The sequence below is a fragment of the Serinus canaria genome, chromosome 25, assembly GCF_022539315.1.
Source record: "Serinus canaria isolate serCan28SL12 chromosome 25, serCan2020, whole genome shotgun sequence".
NCBI classification, from domain to species: domain Eukaryota; kingdom Metazoa; phylum Chordata; class Aves; order Passeriformes; family Fringillidae; genus Serinus; species Serinus canaria.
In genome coordinates this window covers 3,363,444-3,388,820 of record NC_066338.1, presented here as the reverse complement: position 1 = coordinate 3,388,820, position 25,377 = coordinate 3,363,444, and the positions used below count along the sequence as shown (strand labels likewise).

At 62.2% G+C, this 25,377-nt stretch overlaps 2 protein-coding genes across 14 annotated transcripts; one reads left to right on the top strand and one right to left on the bottom strand.

Moving 5' to 3' along the window:
- Positions 1-317: 317 nt before the first annotated feature.
- LOC103825036 (antigen peptide transporter 2-like) lies at positions 318-11,080 on the bottom strand. 11 transcript variants are annotated; one of them, XM_050984292.1, is made up of 12 exons: positions 10,952-11,080; positions 8,179-8,757; positions 6,830-6,938; positions 6,622-6,752; positions 5,905-6,110; positions 5,055-5,252; positions 4,128-4,256; positions 3,853-4,041; positions 3,611-3,784; positions 3,073-3,232; positions 2,228-2,355; positions 318-1,055 (listed from the first exon to the last, which is right to left on the bottom strand). In XM_050984292.1, the coding sequence occupies exons 2-12, from the start codon at positions 8,699-8,701 to the stop codon at positions 807-809; spliced, it is 2,196 nt and encodes a 731-aa protein (XP_050840249.1). In that variant the 5' UTR covers positions 8,702-8,757; positions 10,952-11,080; the 3' UTR covers positions 318-806. The 11 variants fall into 11 exon arrangements, with proteins under 11 accessions (XP_050840249.1, XP_050840253.1, XP_050840250.1 ...); XM_050984296.1 differs by having other exon boundaries at positions 10,993-11,080; XM_050984293.1 differs by having other exon boundaries at positions 10,870-11,067.
- Positions 11,081-11,279: 199 nt separating this feature from the next.
- Positions 11,280-24,691, top strand: LOC127060435 (antigen peptide transporter 1-like). Of its 3 annotated transcripts, none has more exons than XM_050983672.1 (11): positions 11,280-11,788; positions 11,922-12,195; positions 13,043-13,145; positions 13,216-13,561; positions 15,507-15,704; positions 17,180-17,308; positions 18,006-18,212; positions 20,892-21,065; positions 21,769-21,928; positions 22,500-22,640; positions 24,366-24,691. In XM_050983672.1, the coding sequence occupies exons 2-11, from the start codon at positions 12,090-12,092 to the stop codon at positions 24,563-24,565; spliced, it is 1,764 nt and encodes a 587-aa protein (XP_050839629.1). In that variant the 5' UTR covers positions 11,280-11,788; positions 11,922-12,089; the 3' UTR covers positions 24,566-24,691. The 3 variants fall into 3 exon arrangements, with proteins under 3 accessions (XP_050839629.1, XP_050839628.1, XP_050839627.1); XM_050983671.1 differs by having other exon boundaries at positions 11,860-12,195; XM_050983670.1 differs by having other exon boundaries at positions 11,280-12,195.
- Positions 24,692-25,377: the final 686 nt, after the last annotated feature.

Below are 25,377 nucleotides of genomic sequence, written 5' to 3'. Positions count from 1 at the left end.
CAGGACTGGGGGGATTCCAAAGCAGATCAGGTGGTATTGATGGAGCAGGATTGGGGTACAATGGATGCAGTAGGATCTGGTGGGATCCTTGCTCTCTGTGGGCTCTTCAGCCAGATCCAGCCCATGGGCTGGGGACAGAGACAGGGTGACACCAATTCTTACTCTCATCCTGGCAGGAATCACCAGCTGAATGATCCCCTTCCCTCTCCCTGCAGAAAGCCACAAATTGCTGGCAGAGGTCATCCTGCTGTTCTCACTCATCACACAGTAGCCCTTCCTGACTGACTTCCTGTTTTCCCATGTTTTAAACACAAGAATCACAGTTGTTCAAAATGTTTTAATTCTGTTGTAAAAATACCCTGGTTTGGGCAATAAATCCCAGTTCCCTCCTCCAGTGCCCAGCACTTCCTCTCGGGAAACAGGAATAGAAAAGGGGACATTAGGAACTGGGATGAAGACACTGGGGATTGGGAGACTGGGAAAGGACTGGGGACACCAGGAGCTTGGACTGAGCACAGCAGGAGTGGGATGAGAACGTTACACCCATGCCTAGATCCATTCCTTGGAATTCATTTCCCACTCTGTGTCCCATGTCCAGGAGCAGACACGGGGACCAGGGATCATGGGGACATGGTGGATACAGGGGACAGAGACATCCAGGGAACACAGTGGGGACATGGGGGACACAGGGAATTGGGATCCAGAGGATGTGGAGATAAGGGATTCACAGGACACTGCGACAGGGACACCAGCAGCTGGCTGGTGACACCAACACCGGGAATGGCCACACTGGGGCTAATTCCCCTTTATTCCCTGCCAGATGCAGCCCCCGTCTTGCTGCCCATCCTGGGGGCCTCGGGCTGCCCAGTGCTGCCTCCTCCAAGGAGCAGGCGGCTGTAGGCGCCCCGGCGTTCCCGCAGCTCCGCCGGCGTTCCCGTCTCCATCACAGCCCCGCGCTCCAGCACCACCAGGCGATCGGCCCCATCCAGCACCCGCGGCCGGTGGGACACAACCAGCACGGTCTGGGCCAGCCCAGTGCGCACCCAGCGCTGTGCCTGGAGCCAGAGAACTCTCATCCCAACCCATCCAACTCAGAGAACTCTCATCCCAACCCACCCAGCTCAGAGAACTCTTATCCCAACCCATCCAGCTCAGAGAACTCTCATCCCAACCCATCCAGCTCAGAGAACTCTCATCCCATCCCATCCAGCTCAGAGAACTCTCATCCCATCCCATCCAGCTCAGAGAACTCTCATCCCAACCCATCCAGTTCAGAGAACTCTCATCCCATCCCACCCAGCTCAGAGAACTCTCATCCCACCCCACCCAGCTCAGAGAACTCTCATCCCAACCCACCCAGCTCAGAGAACTCTCATCCCATCCCATCCAGCTCAGAGAACTCTCATCCCATCCCATCCAGCTCAGAGAACTCTCATCCCAACCCATCCAGCTCAGAGAACTCTCATCCCAACCCATCCAGCTCAGAGAACTCTCATCCCAACCCATCCAGCTGTCCCAGCTGATCCCACCCAGTCCCAACCAACCAATCCCACCCCACTGTCCCATTTCTCTCAGTCCCACCCTAACCCCATCATCGGGTTCTTACCATCCCACCTTCCTGTTCTCCATCCCCTCCCCTTGCCCACTATGCCATCCTGTCCACACCATCCCCATTCCCACTGTCTCATCCCATCCTACTCCCAACCACCCCAACCCTTCCCATTGCATTCCATCTCTCTGTCCTCATCCCAGCATTCCTATCCCCTTCATTTCCACCCCATCCCATCCCATCCCATCCCATCCCATCCCATCCCATCCCATCCCATCCCATCCCATCCCATCCCATCCCATCCCATCCCATCCCATCCCATCCCATCCCATCCCATCCCATCCCATCCCATCCCATCCCATCCCATCCCATCCCATCCCACCCTATCACATCTCCTTGTCTTCACCCTTTGATTCTACCTTCCTGCCATCCTACACCCCTGGTCTCTATCCCATCCTCACCATTCCCATCCTTCTTTCCTGTCCTATTTCTTCACGTTGTTAACCCACACCACTCATCCAATCCCTGTCTTCATCCCATCATTCCCACTCCATCCCAATCATTATCCTTTATTCCCACCACCCCATCCCTCCATCCCATTCCAGCCCTACCATCACACCCCATTTTCACCAACTGCCCCCCTTTCCAGACCAACCCCCTCCATCCCACCCTGCTCACCGCTCCGTCGTCTCCATCATCCAGTGCCTCGTCAAGGATGAGCACGGCCGGACGCCGGAGCAGAGCCCGGGCCAGGGCCACACGGCGCCGCTCTCCTGCCGCCAGCCGCCCCCCACGCTCCCCCACCTCTGTGGGAGCAGTCACATGGCATCAGTGGGACCCAGCCCTGGAGTTCTCCCCTCTTCTCCCACCCCTTGTGCTTCCCCACCTCTGTGGGAGCAGTCACATGGCATCAGTGGGACCCAGCCCTGGAGTTCTCCCCTCTTCTCCCACCCCTTGTGCTTCCCCACCTCTGTGGGAGCAGTCACATGGCATCAGTGGGACCCAGCCCTGGAGTTCTCCCCTCTCCTCCCACCCCTTGTGCTCCCCCACCTCTGTGGGAGCAGTCACATGGCATCAGTGGGACCCAGCCCTGGAGTTCTCCCCTCTTCTCCCACCCCCTGTGCTCCCCCACCTCTGTGGGAGCAATCACATGGCATCAGTGGGACCCAGCCCTGGAGTTCTCCCCTCTTCTCCCACCCCCTGTGCTCCCCCACCTCTGTGGGAGCAGTCACATGGCATCAGTGGGACCCAGCCCTGGAGTTCTCCCCTCTCCTCCCACCCCCTGTGCTCCCCCACCTCTGGGGGGATCCTGGGATCAGCGGGATCCCAGCCTGAGAGGTTGCCCCCCCACCCTCCCCTACCCCCCCCCACTCCCTCACCCCTGCGTGAGCAATCCCATGGCATCAGTGGGATGTGACCTCAGGGATGCCCTGCACACCATGTGCCACCCACCCCGCCCTCCCATCACTGACAGAGGATCAGGAGGATTTGCCCTAGGGGTGCCCCATCCCCCTGGCTCTCACCAGTGTCCCAGACCTGCTCCAGCCCCTGGATGAGGTCCATGGCTCCAGCAGCAGTGGCGGCCTCCTGCAGCTCTGACTCCTTGCAGTGCTCCAGCCCCAGTATGATGTTTTCACGGATCGTTCCAGAAAACAGGACGGGATCCTGCTCCACCAGCACCACCTGCCCCAGCCCCAAACCCTGTGATGCTGTCTTGCCTCCTGGTGTCCCCATCCCTGTTCCATGACCCCATCCCACCTTGGTGTCGCCATAGTTCTCATCCCGGATCCCATTGTCCCCATCTGTGTCCCCACCCCTCACTTCCCACTTTTCCCATCCCCATCCCTGTCATCCCCATCCCATTTCCCAATGTTCCTATCCCATTTCCTGTTGTCCTTCTCCTATTCCTGATGTCCCCATCCCTCTTCCCGGTGTCCCCATTCCTGCTCCTGATGGCCCCACCCATGCTTCCGTGTTCCCAGTTCCATTTCAGCGTCCCCACCCCAGTCCCCATTTCCCCCATTCCATTCCCAGTGTTCCCAGTGTCTCTGCCGTCCCCACCTTGCGGTGCAGGTACTGGTGTTCATATTCTGGCAGCGGGATCCCGTCCAGCAGCACGGTCCCACTGCCAGGATCCCGCAGCCGCTCCAGCAGTGCCACGGCCGTGCTCTTCCCGCTGCCATTGGGCCCCGCCAGCGCTGTCACCTCCCCGGAGCGCACCTCAAAGGTGACGTCCTGTGGGATGGGGACAGGTGATGCCAGAATTCTGACCCCTGGGAAACCCCACCTCCCCCCAGACCCACCTTCAGCACAGGGTGCTCTGGATTCCCAGGATATGTGAAGGAGACCTTCTGAAAAGTGACATGGCCCTGAAGCTCGGGGGGCTCCCGTGTCCCCCCGACATTCCCTGAGGGTTTCCGATCCAGGTATTCCCAGATCTTCTGTCCAGCAGCTGCGTTGGTCAGGAATTCGTTGAAGCCGTAGAGCAGCACCTGGGGAGAAGGAAGGGGGTGGCACCAGGATGGACATGGACAGAAGCATGGCTGGATGGACAGACACGTGCATTCCATGGGATCACCTGGACATGGCCACCAACTCTGTCCTGGTACAGCAGGAAGGTGACGAGGACTCCAGGAGTGATGTGTCCATCACGGAGCTGCTGGTGGCTCCGGAAGAGCACCATGACCCGGATGGCCAGTTTAATCACCTGCGGGTGGGACAGGGATACTGCTGCCCCCAACCCACTCCTGCTGTCCCCATCCCACTCTCGGTGTCTTTATCCCTGTTCCTGGTGTCCTCATTCCAGTTCTGGTGTCCCCATCTCACTCTTGATGTCCCAATTCCTGATCCTGATCTGTCACAGACATATTTTCTGAAAAATCTTTTCATCAGGATTTTTCTCCTGAGAAGCTGGGAGGCCTCAGAAACAAAATGTAAACAATAATTATCTGCTGCTGTGGAATGTAGCAGGTGCATCTTTGGTTGGTCTCATGTGGTTGTTTTCACTTGATGACCAATCACAGCTCCAGCTGTGTCGGATTCTCTGGTCAGTCACAAGATTTTATTATTCCCTTTTTTCTAGCTTTCTAATGTCTCCTTTTTCTTTAGTATAGTTTTAGTATATAATTTTCTTTTAATATAATACATATCATAAATAATAAATCAGCCTTCTGAAACATGGAGTCAAGATTTTCATCTCCTCTCTCGTCCTGGGGACCCGCAAACACCGCCTACACTGATGTTCCCAACATTTATCCCAGTGTCCCCATCCTGTTTCTAATGTCATCATTCCCATTCCTGCCATGCCTGTTCCTGATCTCAATGTCCCTGTTCCAATGTGCCCATTCCTGGTGTCCCCATTCTGCTCTGAGTGCCCCCATCTCAGCCACTGGTTTCCCATTCCTGGTCCCAGTGTCCTCATTCCTGGCACCCCCATTCCCCGTGTCCTCATCCCTGATCCTGGCATCCCCATTCCCTGGTGTTCCCATTCCCAGTCCCCTCTGACCCTGTGGACAAGGGTGAAGAATGCCAGCTCCAGCTCTATCTGCTCCTTCAGCCTCAGCTCCTTGGCCAGGTTCCATCTGTGCTGCTCCTCCTCCTCCTCCTCCGCTGAAAAGGTTCGAATTGTCTCGATGGCGGCAACAGATTCCTGCACCCCCGAGGCCGTCCGGGCGGATGCTTCCAGCATGGATCGCTGAAGGGCCTGTGGCAGCAGCAGTGAGGGATCTCCAGCTTTCCCAGGTCACCCTCCTGGCCCACCATTCCCATCCCACCACACCCACTGCATCCCCACTACTGCATTCCCGCCATGTCACACCCTTCTCTCTCACCTTCACCATTCCCATTCGTTCTCCCAGTCCTAATCCCACCACCCCCATCCCCACTGCCTCATCCCGTCCCCACCATCCCACCTTATCTCATCCCTCTCTTCCCATCCACACCATTCCCATCTCCACCATTCCATTCTATCCCCAAGTCAGCACTCCCCTGCTCTTTATTCCCTTTCATCTCACCATGTCCATCTCCATCGTCATCCTTTCCATTCTCCATCCCATCTCCACCCTCCCATTCCCCTAGCCTCCATCCCATCCCCACCATTCCCACCTTATCTCATCCTTCTCTTCCCATCCACACCATTCCAATCTCCACCATTCCATTCTATCCCCAAGTCAGCACTCCCGCCATCCCACTCCCCTGCTCTTTATCCCCTTTCATCTCACCATTTCCATCTCCATCGTCCTCCTTTCCATTCTCCATCCCATCCCCACTCTCCCATTCCCCTAGCCTCCATCCCAGCTCCACCATTCCCACCTTTCTTCAGTCCCCTCCCACTCTTTCCCTCCTGCACTCCTGACCTGTTTCCGGGTGGTCTGGATGCGGCGGTTGGCAATTCCAAGGGGCACCTCCAGCAGTGCCAGCAGTGCCAGGCCTGGTGCCAGCCTCACCATGAATCCCCCCACCACCAGGGCCATCAGCAGGCTCCGGAGCAGCTGGTTGGCTCCAGCTGGTACTGACCTGCACACCCGTGGCACTTGCATGGAAAACTGAGCCAAGAGCTCAGCTGCAAGGTGGAAAAGAGGTTGGGATCGTGAGACAGGATGGGAATGATGTGATGGAGTGATGGGAATGGGTATGGAGATGGCCAGGGTGGAATGGGATGGGACAGGGAGAATGGGATGGCAGGAATGGAGATCATGGGATGGGGTGATGGGATGGTGGGAGGACGCTGGGAATATGCAACAGGGTGGAGGCATGGGAATGAGAATAATGGGTATAGAACAGTGGCTGGAATGGGAAAGTAGGATGGGGACAGGATGGAACATTGGAGTAGAACGAAGGCAGGAAGATGGCATAGGATGGAATGGGAAGGGATGGTGGAAATGGGAATGATGGGGATGGAGTGGTGGGATGGGACAACCAACAGGTGGGATAGGATGGGATGGGGACTGGGGGCTGGGATGGTGGGGACAGGACTGAATGCTGGGATGGGGACTGGGGTGACAGAATAGTTGGGATGGGATGGGTCAGGTGGGATGGGTCAGGTGGGATGGGGCCGGGCCGTGCCCCGTTACCTGCTGGTGTGCCCTGGAAGAAGTCCAGGTCTTGGTGCACCAGGTGGGAAAAGAGCCGGAGGCTCAGGCTCTGACGGAGACGTGCCATCAACAGCATGAAGAGAGACCCCCGGCACCCAGAAAACAGCACGCTGTGGGGACGCAGGGACACGGTGACATCAGAGCCACTGGGGACGCGGGGACAGGCCCTGGGAATGCTGCAACCCACCTTGTGGCTCCAGCAGCCGCCACCATCCCGACAGCTCCGGCGGTGACTCCATCCCCACTCCCGATGGCATCCAGCACATTCCCGGTGACGTACGGCCCCGACATCTCCCCTGGGTGTCACCGAGGCTGTGTCACCAGGGGTGTGACCACTGACACAGGGGGACCCTGATTTGTGAGGGGCAGGACCCAGTGTGGGGAGCGGGGATCTCATTTTGGAAAGGCGGGACACGATTTGGGCAGGAGACAATTTAGAGAGGCCAGGACCCAATTTGGGGGGTTTAGGGACAAATTTAGGGATTTACACCCAATTTAGGGTGTCAGTACCAATTTTGGGGGGTTCAGCACACAATTTTATGGGTCAGAACCTAAACATAGGAGATCAGGACCTTAAGATCCCAGCCTTAGAGGTCAACATACATTTTTGGGCATCAGACCCTAAGTTTGAGGGTGAGCACCCAATTTTGGGGGACCAACAGTCAAGTTTGCAGGGTCAGAAGCCAATGTGGAAAGTCAGCACACAATTTTGGCAGGGTCAGCACCCAACTGAAGGGGTCAACTCGCAATTTATGAGAGTCACCACTCAATTTCAGGGTGGTCATCACCTATTGAAGGGCTCTGCACTCAAGATTTAGGAGCCAGCATCCAATTTGGCAGGGTATCCCAAATTGGGGGGAGTTCCCATTTTGGGGCTGCAGAGCTCAAATTTGGGGTGTCAGCGCCTGTCACCACCTGTCAGTGTCCCAGGGTGACGTTAGGATGCTTGTATCCCCATTCCTGTGTTCTGTTCATGCTGGATATTATGTTCTGTGCCTTCAAGACTGGCTCTGAAGCAGGAATTTTTTGTTTTGGTTTTGTTATCAGCTGCTCCCCCTGGCTGGTGGGACACAGAGACAGGACAGTACCTTGTGCTTCTTCTGCTTTTTGCTTTGCTCCTGCTTTGCTCTTGCTTTTGCTTCTGCTCATTAGTCAGTTTAGCTAAGCAATCCGAATTTTTCCCTGGACTGTTTTTCCTTTCCCTTTTTTTTGGAACCACTCAAACTGCTCTGGACTGGGACTGGGAAGCACCAAGAGTTTGCACCTTGTACCTGCAGCAGCCATCCCCAGCTGCAGAGGGGACTGATAACAGAGAGACCACCCCCAAGAGAGACTTTCTGAATTTGTCACCTTTTTCAGAGTGCTGTCACCTGGTATTGTTCATTTTGTGTGCTGTGCCTGTTAAACAAACAGGTTCTTTCCACTTCTCTCTGAGGAATCCTTCCCAAACCGGTTGGGGGGAGGGGTTTGCTTTCTGGACGGGCCCCTTTTGGAGGTTTTCTCCCAAATTTGCCCTAAACCAGGACAGTCACTCACCAACAACGGCCAGGATGAGGCAGAGGACAGCAGCTCCAAGGACCTTCCGCTCCTCCCAGGTCAGCGCCACAGCGCGCCGGACGCTGCCGGGAGCCTTGGGGACACCTCCGGGGGTCTTGGGGACATCACCAGGGGTCTTGGGGACACCGCTGGGGGCCGGGGGCGCAGCCCAGGCCAGCATGGCCAGGGTGGCAGCGGCATGGGTGACCCCGAGCCAGGCGGGCGCCGCAGCTGCCAACAGCCCCGGGCTGGCACCGGGCGGCCCCAGGAGGTGCCGGAACGTTCCGAAGACCGCGGGGGTGGCGGCGACCGTGACGGCGGCCGCGGTGGCCCCGGAGGGACGGCGAGAGGCCAGCAGCCAAGTGGCCACGGTCAGGATGGGCAGGCGCAGGGCGGCCTCGAGCCACAGGCCCAGCACTCCCAGCGGTGCCAGGACGGGCACCAGCGGCACCAGTAACACCAGTGCCAGGGCGTCGGCCACCAGCAGAACACCGGGCAGGAGGCCAGCGGGTGGCAGTGCCATGGTGGGACTGGTAGGGACAGCGCTGCCTGTGTGGCTCCCGGGGAATGAGCAACAGCCTGTGAAGTCACCATTTAAAACCAGTTAGGACTGGGGCACTCCCCAGTTCACACCAGTGCTCCCAGTTCAGCCCTCTCAGCTCCCCAGTCCACACCAGTGCTCCCAGTCCAGCCCTCTCAGCTCCCCAGTCCATACCAGTGCTCCCAGTCCAGCCCTCTTGGATTCCCAGTCCATACCAGTGCTCCCAGTCCAGCCCTCTCAGCTCCCCAGTCCACACCAGTGCTCCCAGTCCAGCCCTCTTGGATTCCCAGTCCATACCAGTGCTCCCAGTCCAGCCCTCTCAGCTCCCCAGTCCACACCAGTGCTCCCAGTCCAGCCCTCTTGGATTCCCAGTCCATACCAGTGCTCCCAGTCCAGCCCTCTCAGCTCCCCAGTCCACACCAGTGCTCCCAGTCCAGCCCTCTCAGCTCCCCAGTCCACACCAGTGCTCCCAGTCCAGCCCTCTCGGATCCCCAGTCCATACCAGTGCTCCCAGTCCAGCCTAGGGTGCTTGCCAGTCTGGACACGGCAGTCACCAATCCACACCAGTGCTCCCAGACCAGAGTATGGTGCTACCAGTCTAGACCCCTGAGCTCACCAGTCCACACCAGTGCTCCCAGTTCAGCCCCCTGAGCTCCCCAATCCACAGCAGTGCTCCCAGTTCAGCCTGGGGCATTCCCCAGTCCAGCTTGGGGCACTCACCAGTCCACACCAGGGCTGCCAGTTCAGCTCCCTGAGCTCACCAGTCCAGACAAGGCACTCACCAGTCCACACCAGTGCTCCCAGTTCAGCCCCCTGAGCTCCCCAGTCCACACCAGTGCTCCCAGTTCAGCCTGAGGCGCTCCCCAGTGCACACCAGTGCTCCCAGTCTAGAGTACAGTGCTACCAGTCTAGCTCCCTGAGCTCAGGAGTCCACACCAGTACTCCCAGTTCAACATGGGGTGCTCACCAGTCCAGCTTGGGGCATTCCCCAGTCCAGCTTGGGGCACTCCCCAGTCCACACCAGTGCTCCCAGTTCAGCCTGAGGCGCTCCCCAGTGCACACCAGTGCTCCCAGTTCAGCATGGGGTGCTCCCCAGTCCAAATGAAGAACTCCCCAGTGCAGACAGGACACTTCTTAGTCCACACCAGTGCTCCCAGTCCAGCTTGGGGCACTCCCCAGTCCACACCAGTGCTCCCAGTCCAGCCCTCTCAGCTCCCCAATCCACATCAATGTTTCCAGTTCAGCCTGGGGCACTCCCCAGTCCAGACAAGGCACTCACCAGTCCACACCAGTGCTCCCAGTCCAGCCTGGAGTGCTCCCCAGTCCACATCAATGTTTCCAGTCCATCTTGGGGCACTCACCAGTCCACACCAGGGCTCCCAGTTCAGCCCCCTGAGCTCACCAGACCACACCAGTGCTCCCAGTCCAGCCTGGGGTGCTCCCCTGTCCACACCAGTGCTCCCAGTCCAGAGTACACTGCTACCAGTCTAGCTCCCTGAGCTCAGGAGTCCACACCAGTACTCCCAGTTCAACCTGGGGTGCTCACCAGTCCAGACAAGGCACTCCCCAGTCCAGCTTGGGGCATTCCCCAGTCCAGCTTGGGGCACTCTCGAGTCCGGACGAGGCACTCACCAGTCCACACCAGTGCTCCCAGTCCAGCCTGGGGCGCTCCCCAGTCCACACCAGTGCTCCCAGTCCAGCTTCGGGTGCTCCCCTGTCCACACCAGTGCTCCCAGTCTAGAGTACAGTGCTCCCAGTTCAGCTCCCCTGAGCTTAGAGGTCCACACCAGTGCTCCCAGTTTAGCATGGGGTGCTCCCCAGTCCAAATGAGGAACTCCCCAGTCCAGACAGGACACTTCTTAGTCCACACCAGTGCTCCCAGTTCAGCCTGGGGCACTCCCCAATCCGACAAGGCACTCACCAGTCCACACCAGTGCTCCCAGTCCAGCCCTCTCAGCTCCCCAGTCCACACCAGTGCTCCCAGTCCAGCCTGGGGTGCTCCCCAGTCCGGACAAGGCACTCCCCAGTCCACACCAGTGCTCCCAGTCCAGCCTGGGGCGCTCCCCAGTCCACACCAGTGCTCCCAGTCCAGCCTGGGGCATTCCCCAGTCCAGCTTGGGGCATTCCCCAGTCCAGCTTGGGGCACTCACCAGTCCACACCAGTGCTCCCAGTCCAGCCCTCTCATCTCCCCAGTCCACACCAGTGCTCCCAGTCCAGCTTGGGGCACTCACCAGTCCACACCAGTGCTCCCAGTCCAGCTTGGGGCACTCACCAGTCCACACCAGTGCTCCCAGTTCAGCTCCCCGGTCTCTCCCAAAAGGGTCCGTTGAGGTTTCGCTTTCGAGCCCCGCCCATCCCGCTCTGCCCCGCCCCGACCCCGCCCTCTCCCCGCCCACATCCCCGCCCAGACCCCGCCCCCCCGGACCAGACCCCGCCCAGACCCCGCCCCCTCCTGGCACCGGCTCCTTCCCCTCACAACCCGCTCCGGCCCCCTCTGCCTAGCAACCGATGACGTCACCTCCCCTTTGACCAATCACGAACGTTGTTCCGGGAGGGAGCGCGCCAGGCGGGGATTCCCGGGGATTCCCGCCGGCCCCGCCCCTCCCTCCGCGCGCGCTTTCCGGGAAAAGGCTGCGGCTGCTGGGAAGGGACCGGGGCGACATCGGCCACACCGGGACCCTCCGGGACCGGGACACACTGGGAGCAGCACCGGGACCCGCACGGACCTCCGGGGCTCCCCGGAACCACCGGCGAGAAGAACCGCGAGCGATTCTTCCGGGAACCGGGAGGCAGCAGGACCAGACCGAGACCCACCGGGAACCGGCAGGAGCAGACCGAGACCCACCGGGAGGCAGCAGGAGCAGACCGAGCCCCACCGGGTGGCAGCAGGACCAGACCGAGACCCACCGGGAGGCAGCAGGACCCGACCGAGACCCACCGGGGGCCAGCAGGAGCAGACCGAGACCCACCGGGAGGCAGCAGGACCAGACCGAGACCCACCGGGAGCCAGCAGGACCAGACCGAGACCCACCGGGAGCCAGCAGGACCAGACCGAGACCCACCGGGAGGCAGCAGGAGCAGACCGAGACCAACCGAGCCCCACGGGAGCCGGCAGGACCAGACCGAGACCCACCGGGAGGCAGCAGGACCAGACCGAGACCCACCGGGAGGCAGCAGGACCAGACCGAGACCCACCGGGAGGCAGCAGGAGCAGACCGAGACCAAACCGAGCCCCACCGGGAGCCGGCAGGACCCGACCGAGACCCACCGGGAGCCAGCAGGACCAGACCGAGACCAAACCGAGACCCACCGGGAGCCAGCAGGACCAGACCGAGCCCCACCGGGAGCCAGCAGCACCCCCCGGTCCCCATGTCCCCGGTGCTGTCTCCCCCCATTCGGCGGCTCCTGGCCCTGCTGGGCCCCGAGCGTGGGCGCTGGACGCTGGTGGGGGGGCTGATGTTGGCTTCTGCTCTCGGTACGGGGGGACCGCGACCGGGGGGAGGGGGGCAGGACCCCTTTGAAGGGCTTTGGGATCCGATGTGAGGGGTTTGGATGTAACAGGACCCCTTTGAGGGGCTTTGGGATCTGATTTGGAGGGTTTGGATGTAACAGGACCCCTTTGAGGGGCTTTGGGATCTGATTTGGAGGGTTTGGATGTAACAGGACCCCTCTGAGGGGTTTTGGGATCCGATTTGGAGGGTTTGGATGTAACAGGACCCCTCTGAGGGGCTTTGGGATCCGATTTGGAGGGTTTGGATGTAACAGGACCCCTCTGAGGGGCTTTGGGATCCGATTTGGAGGGTTTGGATGTAACAGGACCCCTCTGAGGGGTTTTGGGATCTGATTTGGAGGGTTTGGATGTAACAGGACCCCTCTGAGGGGCTTTGGGATCCGATGTGAGGGGTTTGGATGTCACAGGACCCCTTTGAGGGGCTTTGGGATCTGATCTGGAGGGTTTGGATATAACAGGACCCCTCTGAGGGGCTTTGGGATCTGATCTGGAGGGTTTGGATGTAACAGGACCCCTCTGAGGGGCTTTGGGATCCGATTTGGAGGGTTTGGATGTAACAGGACCCCTCTGAGGGGCTTTGGGATCCGATTTGGAGGGTTTGGATGTCACAGGACCCCTCTGAGGGGTTTTGGGATCTGATCTGGAGGGTTTGGACATAACTGGGGGGGGACAGGATCCAATTTAGAGGTTTTGACCACGCGGTTTGGGGAATTAGGATCCGATTTTGGGGATCAGCACACGATTTTGGGAGTGGTCAAGATCCAATTTCCGGGCCTCTGTCCCCAGCTCAGGTGTCACCGTGTCCCCACAGGTGAGGTGGCCGCCCCCTACTTCACGGGCCGTGTCACCGACCGGGTGGCCGAGCAGGACGCGACAGCGGCCGTGTGGCCCCTCGTGCTGGTGGGGCTCGGCAGGTGGGTGACACAGGTGACACCCCGAGGTGCCGGTGACGCTGTGCCCGCGCTGACCCCGCTGTCCCCGCAGTGCCATCACCGAGCTGGGCTGTGACAGCCTCGCGGCCGTGGCGCTGACACGGAGCCGGGACCGGCTGCAGCGGGCGGCGGTGGCCGCGGTGCTCCGAGGGGACGTGCCCGGCCCGGGGGGCATCCTTGGGGACACGCCGGGCGCGGTGGCCGCGCGGGTGACAGGGGACGCCGAGGCGGCGCACTCGGCGCTGGCCGATGAGCTCGTGCCGGGGCTGTGGGCGGTGACACGGGCTGTGTCACTGCTGGCCACGGTGGCCTGGCTGTCCCCTCTGCTGGGGCTGCTGACGCTGCTGGCACTGCCCCTCTTCCTGCTGCTGCCACGCGCTGTCGGGCGCATCCAACAGGTACCGAGGGGACACGGTGTGTGAGGGGCCCTTGTCACCTCCCTGTCCCCACTGTCACATCCCTAGACCCATTGTCACCTCCCTATCCCCACTATCACCTCCCTAGAACCATTGTCATCTCCCTAGACCCCTTGTCATCTCCCTGTCCCCATTGTCACCTCCCTAGACCCATTATCACCTTCCTGTCCCCATTGTCACCTCCCTAGACCCATTGTCACCTCCCTAGACCCCTTGTCACCTCCCTGTCCCCACTGTCACCTCCCTGTCCCCATTGTCACCTCCCTGGGCCCCTTGTCACCTCCCTAGACACCATTGTCAGCTCCCTAGTCCCCTTGTCACATCCCTGTCCCCACTGTCACCTCCCTAGACCCCTTGTCACCTCCCTGTCCCCATTGTCACCTCCCTAGGCCTCTCGTCATCTCCCTGCACCCTGAGTTCGCTCTGAGTCCTTCCTGTCCCCTGTCCCTGCACTTGTCACTCCCTAGACCCTGTCACCTCCCTGTCCCACTGTCATCCTGATCCCCTGTACCTCCCAGGCTCCTGTCCCCCATGCCCCTGGTCCGCCTGATTCCCCGCCCTGTCCCCCCGTGTCACCCCCAGACCCTGTCTGACCCATCCCTGTCCCCGTTTCCCCTCATGACCCCCTGGTGACCCCCAGTGACTTCCCTGTCCCCTCATGACCCCATGGTGACCCTATGTCACCCCCTGCCCCTCATGACCCCCTGGTGACCCTGTGCTGACCCTGATGTCACCCCCCTGTCCCCTCGTGACCCCCTGGTGACCCTGATGTCACCCCCCTGTCCCCTCATGACCCCCTGGTGACCCTGATGTCACCCCCACTGTCCCTCTGACCCCTGGGACCCTGGTGACCCTGATGTCACCCCCCCGTCCCCTCTGTACCCCCTGGTGACCCTGTGCTGACCCTGATGTCACCCCCCCCTGTCCCCTCATGACCCCGGTGACCCTGTGACCCTGTCCCCCTGCCCTTGACCCCTGGACCCTGATGTCACCCCCCTGTCCCCTCATGACCCCTGGTGACCCTGTGCTGACCTGATGTCACCCCCCTGTCCCCTCATGACCCCCTGGTGACCCTGTGCTGACCCTGATGTCACCCCCCTGTCCCCTCATGACCCCCTGGTGACCCTGTGCTGACCCTGATGTCACCCCCCTGTCCCCTCTGTGACCCCATGGTGACCCTGATGTCACCCCCCGTCCCCTCTGTGACCCTATGGTGACCCTGTGCTGACCCTGATGTCACCCCCCCCCCCGTCTCCTCATGACCCCATGGTAACCCTGTGCTGAGCCTGATGTCACCCCCCTGTCCCCTCTGTGACCCAGAGGGTGACCCTGGTGACCCTGTGCTTACCCTGATGTCACCCCCCTGTCCCCTCTGTGACCCCCTGGTGACCCTGTGCTGACCCTGATGTAACCCCCCCGTCCCCTCATGACCCCCTGGTGACCCTGATGTCACCCCCCCTGTCCCTTCATGACCCCCTGGTGACCCTGTGCTGACCCTGATGTAACCCCCCTGTCCCCTCTGTGACCCCCTGGGTGACCCTGTGGTGACCCCCTGTCCCACTCCACCCACCCCATGCCCCCCCATCCTTGTGGTGGCCCCTCTGCCTCCCCATGGTGACCCTGAGGAGACTTCCCTGTCCCCTCTGTGACCCCCTGGGTGACCCTGTGGTGACCCCCATGGTGACCCTGTGGTGACCCCCTCTCCCACTCCACCCACCCCATGTCCCCCCATCCTTGTGGTGGCTCCTCTGCCTCCCCATGGTGACCCTGAGGAGACTTCCCTGTCCCCTCATGACCCCCTGGGTGACCCTGTGGTGACCCCCTGTCCCACTCCACCCCGTGTCCCCCCACCTTCGTGGTGGCCCCGCCGTGACGCCCTTGCCTCCATGGTGTCCCCAGTGTGACCCCCTGTCCCCTGTGTCCCCAGGACGTGGCACGGCAGGTGCGGGCGGCTCAGGCCAGCACCATGGCGGTGGCCCTGGAGTCCCTGGGGGCCATGGGGACCGTCAGGGCCTTCGGGCACGAGGCCGGTGTCACCGAGCGCGTCCGGCAGCACCTGGCCCGGGGACACCGGCTGGAGCAGAGGGAGGCGCTGGCCTACGCGGCCGGGCTGTGGGCCAGCGGGGTATGGGGATACTGGGGAGGGGACAGGGGCTGGGGACACTGGGGATGGGGACACTGGGGATGGGCCAGCGGGGTATGGGGACACTGGGGAGGGACGGGCTGGGACACTGGGATGGGCAGGGGTTGGGGACACTGGGGAGGGGACAGGGGCTGGGGACACTGGGGATGGGCAGAGGGGTATGGGGACATTGGGGATGGGCAGCAGGGGCTGGGGACACTGGGTATGGGCAGCGGGGTATGGGGACACTGGGGATGGGCAGCAGTGGCTGGGGACACTGGGGATGGGCAGTGGGGTATGGGGACACTGGGGATGGGCAGCAGGGTATGGGGACACTGGGGATGGGGACACTGGGGATGGGCAGCAGGGTATGGGGACACTGGGGCTGGGGACACTGGGGCTGGGCAGCAGGGTATGGGGACACTGGGGATGGGGACACTGGGGCTGGGGACACTGGGGATGGGCAGCAGGGTATGGGGACACTGGGGCTGGGGACACTGGGGCTGGGGACACTGGGGCTGGGCAGCAGGGTATGGGGACACTGGGGATGGGCAGCAGGGTATGGGGACACTGGGGATGGCCAGCAGGGGCTGGGGACACTGGGGCTGGGGACACTGGGGAGGGGACAGCGGTGTATGGGGACACTGGGGGTGGCCAGCGGGGGCTGGGGACACTGGGGATGGGACGGGCTGGGGACACTGGGGCTGGGGACACTGGGGAGGGGACAGCGGGGTATGGGGACACTGGGGGTGGGCAGCAGGGTATGGGGACACTGGGGATGGGCCAGTGGGGTATGGGGACACTGGGATGGGCAGCAGGGGCTGGGGACATAGGGGATGGGACACTGGGGTATGGGGACGCTGGGGGTGGCCAGCAGGGGCTGGGGACAAGGGCGTGTGGTGGCAGGGGGCTGGGGGACATGGGAATGTGGCAGCATTGCAATAGGGGACATGGAGGTGTGGCAGCAGGATGTCACCTTGGATGTGGTGGCAGGAGGATGAAGATGGGGGTACAAGGGCATGGGGACACAGCGATGACAGATGTGGTGGCAGAGGGCTGGGAGGCATGGACACGTGGTGGCTTTGGAATAGGGGACGTGGAGGTGTGGCAGCAGGATGTCACCTTGGATGTGGTGGCAGGGGGATGAAGACAGGGGTACAGGGGCATGGGGACACGGGGATGGTGGCACCAGGATGGCGGATGTGGTGGCAGGGGGCTGGGGGACATGGGCATGTGGTGGCATTGGAATAGGGGACATGGAGAGGTGGCAGCAGGAGGTCACCTTGGGTGTGGTGGCAGGAGGATGAAGACAGGGGTACAGGGGCATGGGGACACGGAGATGGTGGCACGGGGATGGGAGATGTGGGGACAGGGGACACAGTGGCAAAGGGTCAGGGGTCACAGGGAGATGGTGGCATGGGGCTGGGGGACACAGTGACAGGAGGCTGGGCCAGCACCCTGTGTCCCTGTGTCCCCAGTTTCCTGGACTGGCCCTGAAACTGGCACTGCTCTTCTTGGGGGGACGCTTGGTGGCTGCAGGGAGTGTCACCCGTGGGGAGCTGGTCACCATCCTCATGTGCCAGCTGCACTTCACCAGGGCTGTGGAGGTGACAAGTGTGTCCTGTACATGTCCCCAGTCTGTCCCCAACCCCATTCCCTGTGTCCCGTGTCCCCCCACCATGTCCCCACATCCTCACAGGGATGTCCCCGTGTTTTCCTGTCCCTGTCTCCTGTGTCCCCAACCCCACCCTGTTGTGTCCCCTCACTTATGTCCCAGTGTGCCCCTGCCATGTGCCCTCCAGCTCCCTGTGTCCCCATCCATGTCCCCAATCCTGTTCTCCATGTCCCTAACCTGTCCCAGCCATGTTTTAACCCCTCAGTGTCCAATGTGACCCCGCTGTGTCCCCTCCATGCCCTCCAGCCCCATTCTCACCTTGCTGTCCCCATGTGTCCCCATGCTCTGCCATGTCCCTCCATGTCCCCATCATGTTTTATCCCCCCAGTGTCCCCTCCATGCCCTCCAGCCTCATTCCCACCTTGCTGTCCCCATGTGTCCCCCAGGCTCTGCCATGTCCCCCCATGTCACCATCATGTTTTATCCCCCCAGTGTCCCCTCCATGCCCTCCAGCCCCATTCCCACCTTGGTGTCCCCATGTGTCCCCAGGCTCTGCCATGTCCCCCCATGTCCCCATCACACCACCGCGTCCCACTGCCTCCTGTGTCCCCAATGTCCCTTGTGTCCCCCAAGTCCTCCCATGCCCTCAGGCCCTGCCATGGCTCCCCCATGTCACCTCGTGTCCCCAGGCTGTGCTGCTGTACGTCCCGACCCTGGCCAAGGCCGTTGGCTCCTCTGAGACACTCCTGGAACTGCTGGAGCAGGCCAGGACAGGGACAGTGGCAGGGCCACCGTCACCTGTGCCCCCCCAGAGCTGTGACACCGCAGGGACACGAGGCCTGTGCCTCAAGAATGTCTGGATGTCATACCCTGGGCGGTCCGAGCCAGTCCTCAAGGTGTGGGGGACACAGGGACGGGGGGGTGACAAGGGGACAGGGGGGGACAAAGGGGTTTTGGGGACATGGGGGGACAAGGGGACAGGGGGGGACAAGGGGGTATTGGGGACAAGGGGGGACAAGGGAATACTGGGGATGTGGGGGGACAAATGGGACAGGGGGTGACAAGGGCACATTGGGGACATGGGGGGGACACATGGGACAGGGGGTGAGAAGGGGACATATGGGACACAGGGGGACACATGGGACAGGGGTGACAAGGGCACACTGGGGACATGGGGCACACATGGGAAAGGGGGTGAGAAGGGCACAGTGGGGACACAGGGGGACACATGGGATAGGGGGTGACAAGGACACATTGGGGACACGAGGGCACATGGGACAGGAGGTGACAAGGACACATTGGGGACACATGGGGACACATGGGACAGGGGGTGAGAAGGGCACACTGGGGACACAGGGGGACAGGTGGGACAGGGAGTGACAAGGGGACAATGAGGGCACATGGGGACACATGGGACAGGGTGTGACAAGGGCACACTGGGGACACGAGGGGACACCTGGGAAAGGGGGTGACAAGGGCACACTGGGGACACGAGGGGACACATGGGACAGGGGGTGACAAGGGCACATTGGGGACACGGGGGGAAACATGGGACAGGGGGTACAGGGACATTGGGGACACGGGGGAAACATGGGACAGGGGTGACAGGGCACACTGGGACACGGGGGGCAATGGACGAGGTGACGAGGGCGAGTGGGGACACAGGGACACATGGGACAGGAGTCAGGCCCAGTGGGAATGGGGCACACATGGACGGGGTGACAAGGGACCATGGACAGGGGGACACGGGACGGGGTGACAGGGCACATTGGGGACACGGGGGACACATGGGACAGGGGTGACAAGGGCACATTGGGACCGAGGACCATGGACGGGTGAAAGGCCATTGGGGACTGGGGGACAGGGAGTGACAAGGGCACATTGGGGACATGGGGCACACATGGGAAAGGGGGTGAGAAGGGCACAGTGGGGACACGGGGGCACACATGGGACAGGAGGTGACAAGACCACATTAGGGACACAGGGGGAAACATGGGTCAGGGGGTGACAAGGGCACTTTGGGGACACGGGGGCACACAGGGGACAGGAGGGCACACATGGGACAGGGGGTGACAAGGCCACATTGGGGACATGGGGGGACACATGGAACAGGGTGACAAGGGCACATTGGGGACAAGTGGGACAGGGGGTGACAAGGGCACATTGGGGACACGGGGCACACATGGGACAGGGGGTGACAAGGGCACAGAGGGGACAGGTAGGAACACATGGGACAGGGGGTGACAAGGGGACATTGGGGACACAGGGGGACACATGGGACAGGGTGTGACAAGGCCCCAGTGGGGACATGGGGGGACACATGGGACAGGAGGTGACAAGGGGACACATGGGACAGGTGGGGACACATGGGACAGGGGGTGACAAGGGCACAGTGGGGACACCGGGGGACACATGGGACAGGGGGTGACAAGGACACATTGGGGACACGAGGGCACACATGGGACAGGGGGTGACAAGGCCACAATGGGGACAGGTGGGGACACATGGTACGGGGTGACAAGGGCACATTGGGGACACGGGGGGACACAAGGGGACAGGAGGTGACAAGGCCCCAGTGGGGACATGGGGGGACACATGGGACAGGAGGTGACAAGGGGACACATGGGACACAGGGGGACACATGGGACAGGGGGTGACAAGGGCACATTGGGGACACGGGGTACACATGGGACAGGGGGTGACAAGGCCACATTGGGGACACGGGGCACACATGGGACAGGAGGTGACAACGGCACAGTGGGGACAGGTGGGGACACATGGGACAGGGTGTGACAAGGGCACATTGGGGACATGGGGGCACACATGGGACAGGGGGTGACAAGGCCCCAGTGGGGACATGGGGGGACACATGGGACAGGAGGTGACAAGGGGACACATGGGACAAGGGGGGACACATGGGACAGGGGGTGACAAGGGCACATTGGGGACACGGGGGGACACATGGGACAGGGGGTGACAAGGGCCCAGTGGGGACACGGGGGGACACATGGGACAGGAGGTGACAAGGCCACATTAGGGACACAGGGGGAAACATGGGTCAGGGGGTGACAAGGGCACATTGGGACACAGGGGGACACATGGGACAGGGGGTGACAAGGCCCCAGTGGGGACATGGGGGGACACATGGGACAGGAGGTGACAAGGGCACATTGGGGACACCTGGGACAGGGGGTGACAAGGGCACATTGGGGACACCTGGGATAGGGTGTGACAAAGACACATTGGGAACATGGGGGCACACATGGGACAGGGGGTGACAAGGGCACACTGGGGACATGGGGCACACATGGGAAAGGGGGTGACAAGGGCACAGTGTGGACACGAGGGCACACATGGGACAGGGTGTGACAAGGGCACATTGGGGACACCTGGGAAAGGGGGTGACAAGGACACATTGGGGACACGGGAGCACACATGGGACAGGGGGTGACAAGGGCACATTGGGGACACAGGGGGACACATGGGACAGGGGGTGACAAGGCCCCAGTGGGGACACGGGGGGACACAAGGGGACATGGGGATGTGCCGGGTGCCATTCCCGTTCCTGCCACCAGGATGTGTCGCTGTCGCTGCGACCCGGGGACGTTCTGGTCGTGCTGGCGCCCCCTGGCGGCGGGAAGAGCTCCCTGGTGGCGGCCGCGCTGGGGCTGCGCCCCCTGGCGGCGGGGGCGGCGCTGCTGAACGGGACCCCCCTGTCCCCTCAGTCGGACCCTGCTCTGCGGGAACAGGTGACACACACGGGCCACCCCCGGGCCACCACCACCTCCCCTAGGTCACCATCCATCCCCTGCTGTTGTCCCCAAGAGGTCCCCACTGCCACCCCTGAGTCCACACCTGGTCCTCAACAGGCCCTCACTGCCCCCTTCAGGTCACGCCTGTGTCCCAAATGGGTCCCTGCTGCCACCCCAAAGTCCCCAGTGGGTGCCTCAGTGCCACCCCCTGGGTCCCCAGTTCCACCTCTGTGTCACACGGGTCCCCAGTTCCACCCCTGTGTCACCAGTGGGTTACCATGGCTACCCCAGGTCAACCATTGTCCCAACAGCCATGGCTACCATGTCACCCTGTGTCCTCAGCGTGTCCCCATTGCCACCCCCCAGGCCAGTCCTGTGTTCCCATCAGCTCCTCACAGCCATCCCCGTGTCATCAGCCACCCTCACCATGACCCTGCCACCACCCCGTGTCCCCTCCTTGTCCCTCCCAAATCCTGATGGGGTCCCACGTTCCCCCCTGCTCCCCCATGTCCCCTGTCCCCACAGGTGGCTGGTGTCCTGCAGTGCCCGTCCCTCTTGTCTCGCATCCTCAGCGCCAACATCAGGCTGGGTTGGGGACACAAGGAGGGGACACCGGTGACAGCGGCGGTCCTTGTCCCCTCCTTGTCCCTCCCAAATCCTGATGGGGTCCCATGTTCCCCCATGTCCCCTGTCCCCACAGGTGACTGGTGTCCTGCAGTGCCCGTCCCTCTTGTCTCGCATCCTCAGCGCCAACATCAGGCTGGGTTGGGGACACAAGGAGGGGACACCGGTGACAGCGGCAGCGCGGCGCGTGGGGGTGCACACCTGGGCCCAGCAGCTGCCGCAGGGTTATGACACAGGTACAGCCCCTGCAGTGTGTCCCAAAGATGTCCTAAAAGTGTCCCAATGGCGTGTCTGAGGTGTCCCCTTGGTCTCCGTGCTTTTCCCAATGTGTCCCCATCGTGTCCCCATCGCGTCCCCATTGTGTCCCCTGCTGTTCCCGTGATGTCACTTCGCCACCCCCAAGGTGTCTGTGGTGTCCCCACAGTCTCCCTACCCTGTTCCTTCTGTCCCTTCTCTGTTCCCTCACTGTCCCTATGGTGTCCCCATGCTGTCCCCTCCATGTCCTCTCTGCCACCTCGCTGTTTCCTCGCTGTCCCATCTCTGTTCCCCCGTGTGTCCCAGAGCTGGGGGTGCAGGGGGTGTCCTTCCTAACATGTCCCTTGGTGTCCCAAATGTGTCTCCGTGGTGTCCCCTCAGTGTCCCCACGCTGCCACCACAGTGTCCCATTGTTGTCCCCTTGCTGTCCCCTCACTGTCCCCGGAGCAGCAGGTGCACAGTGGGTGCAGCTCCCCAGTGTGTCCCTGCAATGTCCTGTGGTGTCCCCACAGTATCCTTGTGGTGTCCCCACGGTGTCCCCTCTGTCCCCAGAGGTGGGCCCACGGGGGATGCAGCTTTCAGGGGGACAGGCACAAGGGGTGGCACTGGCCCGGGCACTGCTCAGGAACCCCCAGGTGCTGGTGCTGGATGAGCCCACGAGGGCACTCGACCCCGTGACACGGCGCCAGGTAGGTCACAGCCCTGTCCCTGTGTCCCACAGCCCCATCCCCCTGGTCCCCTGGGTCCCCAATCCTCGTGTCCCCCATATGGCCTGTGTCCCCTGGGTCCCCATGTCCTCTGGGTCCCCACTCCTTGTGTCCCCTGGGTCACCATGTCCCCTGGGTCCCCACTCCCCGTGTCCCCTGGGTCCCCATATCCCCTGGGTCCTCACTCCCTGTGTCCTCTGGGGTCACCATGTCCCCTGGGTCCTCACTGCCTGTGTCCCCTGGGTCCCCATGTCCTCTGGGTCCTCACTCCTTGTGTCCCCTGGGTCCCCATGTCCTCTGGGTCCTCACTGCCTGTGTCCCCTGGGTCCCCATGGTCCACCTCCTGGGTCCCCTGGTCCCATTCCTCCCCGTGTCCCCTGGGTCCCCATGTCCTCTGGGTCCTCACTCCCCGTGTCCCCTGGGTCCCCATGTCCTCTGGGTCCTCACTCCTTGTGTCCCCTGGGTCCCCATGTCCTCTGGGTCCTCACTGCCTGTGTCCCCTGGGTCCCCATGTCCCTGGGTCCTCCCTCCCTGTGTCCCCTGGGTCCCCACTCCCCATTTCCCCTTGGTTGCTGCCCTCCTTGTCCCCTGGGGTCTCCTAGGTGGCCAAATTCCCTGTGTCCCTGCCCCTGTGTCCCTTTGGTCCCTGTGTATTCCCTATGTCCCTTCCTTGTCCCCTCTGGGTTCCCATTTCCCATGTCCTTTGGGTCCCCAATCCTTGTGTCACCCATGTGCCCCATGTCCCCTGGGTCCTCACTCCCTGTGTCCCCTGGGTCCCCATGTCCTCTGGGTCCTCACTCCCTGTGTCCCCTGGGTCCCCATGTCCCTGGTCCTCACTCCCTGTGTCCCCTGGGTCCCCATGTCCTCTGGGTCCTCACTGCCTGTGTCCCCTGGGTCCCCATGTCCCCTGGGTCCTCACTGCCTGTGTCCCCTGGGTCCCCATGTCCTCTGGGTCCTCACTCCCCGTGTCCCCTGGGTCCCCATGTCCTCTGGGTCCCCACTCCCAGTGTCCCCTGGGTCCCCATGTCCTCTGGGTCCCCACTCCATTTCCCGTGTCCCCCTGTGTCACCCATGTCCTCTGGGTCCCCACTCCCCGTGTCCCCTGGGTCCCCATGTCCTCTGGGTCCTCACTCCCTGTGTCCCCTGGGTCCCCATGTCCTCTGGGTCCTCCCTCCCTGTGTCCCCTGGGTCCCCACTCCCCATTTCCCCTTGGTTGCTGCCCTCCTTGTCCCCTGGGGTCTCCTAGGTGGCCAAATTCCCTGTGTCCCTGCCCCTGTGTCCCTTTGGTCCCTGTGTATTCCCTATGTCCCTTCCTTGTCCCCTCTGGGTTCCCATTCCCCATGTCCTTTGGGTCCCCAATCCTTGTGTCCCCAATGTGCCCCGTGTCCCCTGGGTCCCCACTGCCCCGTGCCCTGTATCCCCTCTGTTCCCACTCCCGGTGTCCCCTTGGTTTCTGCCCCCCCCCCGCCCCCATGTCCCCCGGGGTCTCCTGTGCCACGTCCCCTGGGCCACCAAATCCCCTGTGTCCCCTTGGTGCCAATGTCCCCACCTACCCTGGCTCCCCACATCCTCATGACCCCAATCCCAGTGTCCCCTTGGTCCCACCTGTCACCACTCCCCAGGTCCCTGCTCTCCACCCGAGCTCCCCTGACCCCCCCCATGTCCCCCCGTGTCCCCACGTGCCCTGTCCCCTCTGTGTCCCCGCAGGTAGAGCAGGAGCTGCTGTGTCCCCGCCCAGGGGAGGGCCCGGCCGTGCTGCTGGTGACAGCGTGGGTGGCCCTGGCACGGCGGGCACCGAGGGTGGCCCTGCTGGAGGGGGGGCGGCTGCGGGAGCTGGGGAGCCCCGAGGAGCTGAGGACCCTCCCGTGGGGGACAGCGGGGGACACTGAGGATGGGGAGGGGGATGACTAGGGCTGGGAGGGGGACACCCAGCCTGTGACAGCCGGCATGGCGACACCGCGGGGAGGGGGTGACTTGGGGACCAGAGCTGTGACAGCGACCGAGATCGGTCAATAAATGCACAAACCCGCGCGACAATGGAGAAAGGGAGCGGTGAAGGCGCCGGGGGTGGGGGTGGGGATGGGGCCGGGACCCCCCCCCGGCGGGGCCCCGCCGCCCCTCCCCTCCCCCCCCTCCATGAGCTCATCGTGTTGATGGAGAAAATTCCTCTGCGGGGGCGGGGGGGACACGGAGGGGGGAAAAGGGCGAGGAGAAGGGCGGGAGAGCGGGATATCGGGATATCGGCTGGGCACGGGATATCGGGATATAGGGATATCGGGATACAGGGATATCGGGATACAGGGATATCGGCTGGACACGGGGTATCGGGATATCGGCTGGACACGGGGCGGGATACCGGGATATCGGGATATCGGCTGGGCACGGGGTGGGATATCGGGATATCGGCTGGGCACGGGATATCGGGATACCGGGATATCGGCTGGACACGGGGCGGGATATAGGGATATCGGCTGGACTCGGGATATAGGGATATCGGGATATCAGCTGGACACGGGGCGGGATATCGGCTGGACACGGGGCGGGATATCGGGATATAGGGCTACCGGGATATCGGCTGGACAGGGGTTATCGGGATATCGGCTGGACATGGGGCGGGATATCGGGATACCGGGATATGGGCTGGGCACGGGTTATCGGGATATCGGCTGGGCACGGGATATCGGGATATAGGGATATCGGCTGGGCACGGGATACCGGGATAT

Excerpts from the sequence above, each read along its gene's own strand:
- LOC127060435 (XM_050983672.1), top strand. The coding sequence starts at position 12,090 with ATGTCCCCGGTGCTGTCTCCCCCCATTCGGCGGCTCCTGGCCCTGCTG. Across the intron at positions 21,066-21,768 it reads ACCCTGCTCTGCGGGAACAG|GTGACTGGTGTCCTGCAGTG; the intron begins GTGACACACACG and ends CTGTCCCCACAG. Across the intron at positions 21,929-22,499 it reads GCCGCAGGGTTATGACACAG|AGGTGGGCCCACGGGGGATG; the intron begins GTACAGCCCCTG and ends CTCTGTCCCCAG.
- LOC103825036 (XM_050984290.1), bottom strand. The coding sequence starts at position 10,526 with ATGCTAAACTGGGAGCACTGGTGTGGACCTCTAAGCTCAGGGGAGCTG. Across the intron at positions 4,257-5,054 it reads TCTTCACCCTTGTCCACAGG|GTGATTAAACTGGCCATCCG; the intron begins GTCAGAGGGGAC and ends TCCCACCCGCAG. Across the intron at positions 2,356-3,072 it reads GGAGCAGGTCTGGGACACTG|AGGTGGGGGAGCGTGGGGGG; the intron begins GTGAGAGCCAGG and ends CTGCTCCCACAG.